The sequence below is a fragment of the Ursus maritimus genome, unplaced genomic scaffold, assembly GCF_017311325.1.
Source record: "Ursus maritimus isolate PB19 unplaced genomic scaffold, ASM1731132v1 scaffold_13, whole genome shotgun sequence".
Taxonomy (NCBI): Eukaryota; Metazoa; Chordata; class Mammalia; order Carnivora; family Ursidae; genus Ursus; species Ursus maritimus.
In genome coordinates, this window is record NW_024423675.1 from 56692379 (window position 1) to 56702118 (window position 9740).

General features: G+C 34.3%; 1 protein-coding gene across 1 annotated transcript; it reads left to right on the plus strand.

Moving 5' to 3' along the window:
- Window positions 1–1062: 1062 nt before the first annotated feature.
- On the plus strand, window positions 1063–7800 carry LOC103666900 (vasoactive intestinal peptide). The gene is made up of 5 exons (XM_008694983.2): window positions 1063–2943; window positions 4801–4923; window positions 5730–5834; window positions 6585–6716; window positions 7755–7800. The coding sequence occupies exons 1-5, from the start codon at window positions 2837–2839 to the stop codon at window positions 7798–7800; spliced, it is 513 nt and encodes a 170-aa protein (XP_008693205.1). The 5' UTR covers window positions 1063–2836.
- Window positions 7801–9740: the final 1940 nt, after the last annotated feature.

Below are 9740 nucleotides of genomic sequence, written 5' to 3' on the forward strand. Positions count from 1 at the left end.
CATTTCAACCTCTAGTTTGTAATAATCAGGTAAAAAAAGATTTCCTGGAATTAAGCCACAGGAACTCTGGCTAAAGTCAGAGCTGTCAACCGGGAAACAAATTTCCAGACATTTTGAAATTTAATTCATTTAATTTTTCTTGTAACTGAATTAGAAAATATGATTAAGCATAGCAGGATATTCTTTTACTGGATCAGTCTGGCTTTGAATGAAGCCAATAGACACTAAAATTTTAAAGTAGAAGAAAGAAAGGGGGCTTTAGAGTCTTTCTCCCTTGAGGAACTTATGAACAAAAATGTAAAAGAATACACACAGCGGAAATTTTTAAAAATTATAGGAAAATTGGCATTTTACTTTGTTGTCCACAAAGGTGTTCATGTGGTTGTATTTTTACCCGAAACTCTGACTGAATAGATGCTAGTCTAATTTGAAGTAAAACCCCCACAAACAGAAATCAAGTATTTATCAAAGTATTCCGCAGATGCTTTCCAGCTAGTTCTTTGAAACCTGTCAATTGACTGAGCTGGAAATGTTCAAAAAGCTGGTGTGGGTGTAGATGTGTATTCAGGGTTGGAGAGGAGAAACAGAATAATTCTGTATAGTGCAAGGACCTATACAAATGATGAAAATTTCTACCTTTACAAAGGAAGGAAAATTGAATCCCTTGAGATATACAGTCTGATAGTTTATATTTTGGATCATTTGAGGTTGTATATGTGAAAGTGCATTTGGAATTATGATATTTTGTACAAATGTGAAGTAGCAGTACCATTATGACTTGATAAAACAGTGTGTATATTAAACTATCTTAGCGCCTTTCTGAAACTTTTATCTTGGGAATAGTTTCAATGCAAAGGAAATGTAATAATAGAGAAATGGGGAATTATTTCTAGACACTTTTACAATTAAAATAGATACCAAGAAAGACTAAATCAGGATTTACATGAATAGCATAAAATATTTTAAAAGGCTTTAGAATTGATACTTTATAATAAAGGAGAATTATACATTTGTAGGCATAATGAACATAAGTGTTGGGTTTTTTTCTGCATCTGTTTCTGCACATAAAACTCTTATTTACTGAAGGAACCCCAATGGCCCTGGCTATAACACTAATCAATCCCTAATTTCATCACTACCAATTAAAGATTAAAACATTTCATATTAAGCTTAATACCTTTCTGTTGTTGTTTATTTAAAGAAAAGTAAATTTCCTCTTTATATTTTATATCTTGAAGTTACTCACTATAAACTTATATAAATCAGACATAATGACAATTTAATAAGAACTCAAGCCTTATTCATCCTGTGGGAGTACTACTGTGACGTCTTTCAGAGAGCTTTGTGATTGCTCAGCCCTAAGTGTAAGCCCTATAAAATGATGGGCTTTGAAATGCTGGTCAGGGTAGAGTGAAAAGCAGTTGCCCGGCAATAATAGCCAGCCCATAGCCAGTACCAAGTTCTGGTTCAGCTCTGAGGGAAGAGAACTGGTGGAGCCTTTCTCGGCCTCATAGGGCTTCAGCACCTAAGACAGCTCCAATATTCTCCTTCCATACAGAAAGCTCCAGAGGAACACTCCCTGGCAAGGTGAGTAAAAACTTTACCTTTCTTCTTTTTGTTCCCTCCTCCTGCTTTGAAACTTTTCTCAGGGTATACTGAATGTTTCTCTTTCTTGAAAAGAACTTTACAGTGTTCCTCCTTTACAACAAAAAACAAGTTTCTCAAGTCACCTGGTAAGTGTAGAAATGCTTTAACTTCTTATATATTTGTGAATTTTCTGAATTCTTTTGGTTGGAAGATGCTTTGCCCTGATTGCTCAATACTTTACTCAATACTGTCTTTTAAAAAATGTATTAAAGTAGGGTGTGTGGGTGTGGTTTTTTGTTTTTGTTTTTTGGGTTTGTTTTTTTTTTTTTTTTGCCTGTTATATACATTTTTAACTGAAGTGTTCAGTGGGTACATTTGTTTCACAAGTTTCAACTTGTTTGTTTTTTCTTAGTGTTGTTCTTTTTATTTCATACGTTAGTTATTTGAACCAAGGAAGCATTCATTTTCCTCTTTAAGTCTAAATGCTGTGATTTTTATAGACAGAAAGAAAAACAAAGCTCAAATTCTGTTTTCTATCTAAGAACTATTTAGAAATGAAATCTGTAAGTGAATTAGATGTAAAAAAGCACAAACATTATTTTTAATATATTTTTCCTTTTGTGGTAAAAATTATCTCAATGGTAATATCCAGTTTAATAATTTTTTGTTTAATTTGCACTGTTAAGTTAAGCTTGTTCAAACCCAGGCATCAACAAATAAATTCCTAATAATCTCTACAATTAAAAGAGGAAAAAGAAATGTATGTACAATTTTTATACTTATATGTACATATACATATATACACATACATATATAGACACACATTATTAAATAGATGATACTCCAGTGTTATATTAATTAGACACTAGAAACTTAAACTGTTTCTTTAGTTAGAAAAGATACCAAACGTGGGTGCTACAACCCTGTTACAAGAAGATTGTTCCCATGGATATTTCCAGCACTATGAAAGTATGGCATTCCACTTATACTTGGCCCAACTATGTGCCTAGTGAGAGATAGGCAGCAGTTGAAAAGACCCTAATTTTTATTCAAGCAGCTGTCACCAAAAAAAAAATCTTGATTTAAAAATTAATTATATTGCAGTTTAACTCTTTCTATAAGGTGAAAATTACTTTTTCCCCACTCTACAAGAGCCTTCAGAAATTACTACTAGACACTCAGAATTACTTTGTTGGTGATATCTTTGGTTGGAAAGCTGATGTGATTCTCTCTCTTTCAAGGTACAAAGATGGAAACCAGAAGTAAGTCCCAGCTACTTGTGCTACTAGCACTTGTCAGCATGCTCTTCTCTCACACATTGGCATGGCCTCTTTTCGGAGCACCCTCTGCTCTGAGGTAAGTGTTCTTTCAATTCAGACAGTTGAGCATTCCTTCTTTATGTACGTGGGAATTTCCTATATATTATTTTGGACAACTCAATTTTTTAAGTTACATATTATTTATTTAAATCTTCTGGTTGACGTGTTAAGCAAGTTTTTCGAACATGAAATCAACATGATTATTCTATATCCTGGAATCCACTCTCAGTGTCAATGACTAGTTTTAAGGATAGGGTGGATCACATTTCCAAACAGGGAGGAAAAAGGATTTGATTTTCTTTTCATTCGAAACCAGTTTTAGATAAGTAATACAAACTTTTATCCATTGTCATCTCAGTTCCGTTCAGTTTCTGACGGAAAAAATAGATGTTTAGTTGCCTGCCTCATTATAGCTCATTTTCAAGATAAATCAATAAATAATCTGAAGGTTAGTAGTTGATGAGTAAAACATAGATACAATCATGCTGGACAGATCTACCTATCTAGCCAGAATCAATTTGCCAATATTGTAAATTGTGGAATAACTGATCTACTGAGATACCTTCCCCCAGTGAGTGAATTTTAATGTACTTGGTTTCAATCTTAAATCCTTAGTTTCACCGTTATCTATGTTGTATTTCATATTTCAAATTCAGACATTATAACACAACTCTTATTTAAAGCTTTATCTGAAATAAAATAAATTTATCTTAAAGAAATAAACAGTAAATGAAAACTACATTAGTTTCATTTTTCTTTCCAGTTTATAGGCACCACTATATCTAAGGGCAAAATTGTCATCTCTTTGCTCATTTTTCCATTTCTGATTCTTTTTTCAAGGTAGACTTATACTCAATAGACTGAATAATCTCTAAGCTATTAGCATTTGTGAAATCTGCTTAAAGCCAGATCTTATATTGCTTTATAACTAAACAGAATGATTCTATCTGAATGGTTATATCACATATCACAACAAACAATCACAAGAATGCTGAAGTTTGCATTGATTGCTAGGCTTCCTACGAAGAGGACTGTTGTCACTTCCACCAACTACTACATTATCAAAAGATGTACAAGTACCAAGGAGCTGACGCACTCCTTGGAGGTTTACTCTAATAGTGAAAATAGACACGCTCATAATTTTAATAGTGTGCTGGTGTTCAAAATGTGCATGCATTCAAAGCTATAGTCATATTCCAAGTATAAGCATGATTATTCTTAGTCACTCAGTAAAGCATGTACATCCCTCACTAAAATTGTATTAATACATAAGATTAGAAATAGGAAGACAAGACCCTACAAAATTTATTGAATTTGAATAACTCAGAGATAGAGACTACTCAGAGATGGAGAGATTCTGTGTACTTGATTAATACAGAGAAATATATCACACTAAGTTGAATCTTTAGATTAAAGCTGACAGACCTAGAGAAAGAAGAGCAGTTAATATCCACCTCTTGAGAAATGTTTGACAAATAATAGTAAACACCAACAAATATATGAATTGCTCCCAGTTTTTGTATCGAATACTTAAAATTTTTTGAAGTTTGTATTTTGTACAAAATTTTTCTACTGTGAATAACTTTGCAAAGTGAAGATATTGCCAACAAAGTGTACTTTGCTTAATGCCCTGATAGGATTGAACTAAGTAACCCTTATGTTTGTTACATACAGCTTGTAAAAGTTGCATGGCATCTCTTTTATGGGATAATAAAAAAATTCACTATTTATACTCTAAATCACACAAGCCAGTAAATCTAACTGTGCTATCCATATATTGTGAATGGGTAATACTTCTCAAGAATATTATCTTATTTCCACTGATTGTAAAACCATAAGCACTATTTTCTGAGAAAGGAATAGATTATACTTCTACTGTATGTTTTCCTAATAGGTTGGATGACAGAATACCAGTTGAAGAAACAAATGAACCTGATCAAGTTGCATTAAAAGTAGACACCGACATCTTGCAAAATGCATTAGCTGAGAATGACACACCCTATTATGATGTGTCCAGGTGAGTTTGTTTTTTGTCGAATTTTATTTTAGAAAATATGTTTTTGAAATATAAATGTTTTACATTTTGCATCACCGTGAAGCTATTCCTACAGCACAATACTGCAGGTTTCCATGTACCCTTGCTTCATTCAGCCTGATCTATGGAAGCTCTAGCAGCTGCACCTGATTTTCAGGTGAAGAAGGTGTAACAAGCCAGAATCAACAAACCCTTCACTTACACAGAAGGGTTGTCTAGAGCAGGCTTGAAGTATAGACAGAGCAGCTCTATACTGAAGACAAAGTATAAAAACTCCTTGTAACAGTTGGGAAAGTTGGCTGATAGTCCCTAAGGGCCTCTCTATCTTAAGAGATTTTGTTTCCAAATACTTTGGCAGAAGTAACTGCAAAAAGTATAAAAAGGTTTTTGCTAAAGTCAGGATAGTTTCTCCTTGTACATATCTTTATTCAGAAACAAAGCACCATAAATAAATAAAAAGAAACTAATTTAAATATATTATTTTTCCCATCAGTATGTATTGGAGAATTAGTTTTACAGACTCTACCATAAAGCATTGCTTATTATTGAGATATACTTCTAAAAATTTAAATTCTTTAATTTTTCAAAGTTTTGTGCTAGAAATATCTATCTCAATGTAAGTGACTAGAAAATATCTTTTATTAGTTTGTCAAAAAATCTTCTTTTGGACTTAAGTTTGCATGAGAAGCTTTCAAATAGCTGATTAGTTTCTTTCTTGTTTAATGAGGCAAAAGAATATTTTAGGAAACCATTGACAAAATAGTGGCTATCCTTCTTCCTTCTTTTAGGAATGCCAGACATGCTGATGGAGTTTTCACCAGTGACTTTAGCAGACTCTTGGGTCAACTTTCTGCCAAAAAATACCTTGAGTCTGTTATTGGAAAGCGAGTTGGGTAAAGAGAATTTATTATTTTATCAAGCACATTATGATTTTTTAATCTGCAAGTTATTTTTTTTCATTGTTAACAATTTACTTGCTTGGCTCAAACTTCATAACCCTTGATGATGAGCAATTTAGTTGAAAAATAACTTATATTCTTAAATAAAATATACCAGGCCCATGGATTAAGGAAATAGACTTTTTAGTGATATCCTACTACTCACTGGCATACTTATTTTTCTTAAGTGGCAATCATTTATAAATTTGCAATCAAATTGAACTAGATGCAGCAAAAAATAAGGCATAGTATAAACTGAAGCAAATTTAATATTTACCACAGTATTTGTTTTTTAATTCTTGACCAAACCAAGCATTGGAAGTTGTTTCTTTAAATGGCCAATTGCTGAATATTTAGATGGCATTCTTCAGGGTGGCAAAGCTTGTAAAGAATTTATTTTTAAAGAAATTGTCCTCCCAATGGGGCAGAACACAACTTCTAGTATTCCCCCGTTTTTTGGATAAATTATTTGCTCAATTAGTACAGAATGTGTGTTAAGGCTCCCAGTAAGTGCCAAAATATGTTGGATTATTCCTTGCTCCCCTATACTCAGGCTTAGATATATTGTTCTTTTAGTCTTTTTGTAGTAGAAAACACATTAGGCATTGGAATTCTTTTTTATCTGACTCCAAGAAATTTGGAACTTCAGCACATTTATCATTTCTTGTTAAAACCCTTTGATTTCCTTTCCCTTGCCTCCCTTAGCAATAGCATCTCGGAAGACCAGGGACCAATCAAACGCCACTCGGATGCAGTCTTCACTGACAACTACACCCGCCTTCGAAAACAAATGGCTGTGAAGAAATACTTGAACTCAATTCTGAATGGGAAGAGGAGGTAAAGGAGCAGAGAACTTGCTAAAATGAGAAATTATATTGAGTTCAGAAATAGAAGTTACATATGAAGACTTAATTATCTATCTCTCTATCTCATTATCTATACTCAGGAAGCAGTAATGCTCAACCTTGGCTGACATGAGACTACCCCAGAGAATTTTTAAAATCCTCGTGTGTGGCTTACCCAAAACCAACTGCCAGAAAATTAGTACCTAGGCATTGGTATTTTTTTAGGAGCTCCCCCACTGGATTCTACTGTGCCTCTAGGGTGGAAAATGAGACTCTAGAGACATTTACTCTGAATCTGGGAACTGGTTTTATTAAAAGTGCTAATATTTTGTGTTTTGTGTTTTGTTTTGTTTTGTTTTTTAGATTGTATTTATTTTAGACAGAAAGAGAGAGTGTGTGAGCAGGGGGAGGGGCAGGGGGAGAGGGAAAGAATCTCGAGCAGACTCCATGTTGAGCCCAGAGCCTGCAGTGGGGCTCAATCTCACAACCCTGAGATCGTGACTTGAACAGAAACCGACTGAGCCACGCAGGCACCCCCAGAAGTACTAGTTTTTTAAACATGTAAAATGCAGTCAATTAGCAACTTGATACTACATGGAGCTCCCTTCATATGCATACTCAGTACCTTTATTTTACCAAATTAAGCCATGAGTTCTTTTGTATTCTAAGATTCTGTAAGACCTATGTTTCTCTATGGTGTGTAAGTATTAGAGTATAATAAGTAGGAAGTGAGATGCTCTCTCTTTTTATTCCAATTATTTTTGTTTAGATGGTGAGTATTAAGAAAAATCTGGCTTGGGCAAGATCAGACAAGATGAATGCCTTTGGCCACCAGATTATAATTCTGTAAAACTAATTTTAGACACTTTAAGATTAAGGATAATCTTAGGTAATAACCTCAAAGATAATTGGTTAGGCCTCAGTGCACTTTGCAGAGCACAGAGAACAACAAAAGTCACACATCATCAGTTCCATGGAAGCTTTCTCACTGAAGAGCCTTGACATGCACTTTTCTTTTTCTGGTCTGCAGCAGTGAGGGAGAATCACCCGACTTTCCTGAAGAGCTAGAAAAATAATGGAAAAGCTCTTTGAGGCAAAGCTGCTGACAACTTCCCAGTGGTGGGTATATTTATGTATTCTTATTCTTATTTTATTCTTAGAGCAAACGTCTAATTATTTCAATAGGTAAGAGTCACTTGGTAAAAAACAGCTTAGGGTTCTCACAATGAGGCCTCATGGAAAAGGACACTTCTATCTGAAGTGGACCCCAACCCAGTAAACAGCTGAAAATGATTCATGCAGTGCTCTGACAGAAAAAAAGAGAAAGCTCACAACGGGCCAACAGTTTGTTACCTGAATGGCACTCCTAGTTTACTCAGACTTATTTCTAACCTTCTGTCGAGATATAAAACAGAGGAATCTTACTCACACTAATGGGAAAAACTGGCTTTTTCTTGAGACTCGAGCCATGCTGGTTTTATTAATTTAAGGTTTAGCCCCACGAATGACGGTTAGCATCTCATTTAATTTAAGTAAGGGAAATACCACCAAACTGCAGCATGGTTTATTATTACGAAAATATGAAGACACTCTGGATCTAACTGTATTCCTTGAACCATAGCAAGCTTCATGCTGCAAAGTTAAATGTAGCTTCTCTTACCTATAAAGTGAGTGCAGGTGCTATGATCCAGTAGTATTTATATTCAAATATTGTTGAATAGAGAAAACATGAGTAGGCTTTTTCCTTTGTTAAGTGATAAGCTTGTCATCTCAGTTGCTTTTATGTGCATATGGTTACAAGACATAATTCTTTCCTGAGTTACATTAATGTTGACATTAGCTCCTAAAAATATATTTGCAATATTTGGCCAGTGCCTAAAGGAATTTTATGTCATCATTGTATCAGAGGTTGGTAAACTTTTTCTGCAAAGGGCTACTGAGTAAATATTTTTGGCTTTGTGAGTTACACGGAGTCTGTTACAACTACTCAAACTCTGCTCCTGTAGCATGAAAGGAACCACAGATAATATATAAATGAATGGAGTCACTGTTACAATACTATTTTATTTGTAAAACCCCAAGGTAGGCTGGACTATAACCTCTGACTAGGTCAAGGAGACTAAACTAGACCCACACTCAGACCGAAGGCAATCCATGTTCTTACTGAAGTTCCTGGAGCAGACAGCTAAGGTTTTGTGAGAGTCATCAAGTGTGGGCAGAGTGTCCGAGAAGACACCTGCCTGATTGGTTGCTTTTGTCCTTTGAGAGACAGACGTTCAGGGTCCTGCACTTGCCCGCTCCTTACCATGTATAGACATTTCAGAGGAACAAGTCTCTTTGCTCAAAGAAGAAAAATCACATAGAGTTCTTGAAACGTTTACAACAAGAAGGCTATTTTGTTTAATTAAGAAATACAAGAGGCACTAAAATGTAAAGGAGGATTAATCGCTCTGTCTTTTGTAAGCCATAAGATCATTTATGAGATTCCATCCTCCCTTCTTTTCTTTTCTGAATGGGTAACTTTGGACAAATTCTTTTAATGGGAAATCCTGTGTGTCAACCATGTGTGAAAATTACAAATGGGTAATTATAATGACTAATTAAAGTGCCTCTTCACGTTTGAGTTTCTTTTTGATAATCAGTCCTTTGGAAGATACATTTCTGATATCCCAGAACATGATTTCCTGTCATGACAGGCTCTTCACAAAGGGCATAGGGAAGTAGATGTGATCAAGTGAGTGACTGAAACTAAGATGCTGTAAATAAAAATATTTTTATGCTTTAAACACCAATTCTTTCTTTTTCAGAATTCGTGAAGGAAAATGATAGACGAAGTAATTATATTTTGAGTTCTGCACACGTAATTCAAGAAAACAACTTCAATATCAAAACCAAATAAAATATATAGTGTTGTGAATTTTGTGATTTACTTTATCCTAATGTAATAACTGTGATGTTTACATTGTACATATTATTTGAGAGTTCTAAAATTTGTCTTTAACTCATAAAGATCCTG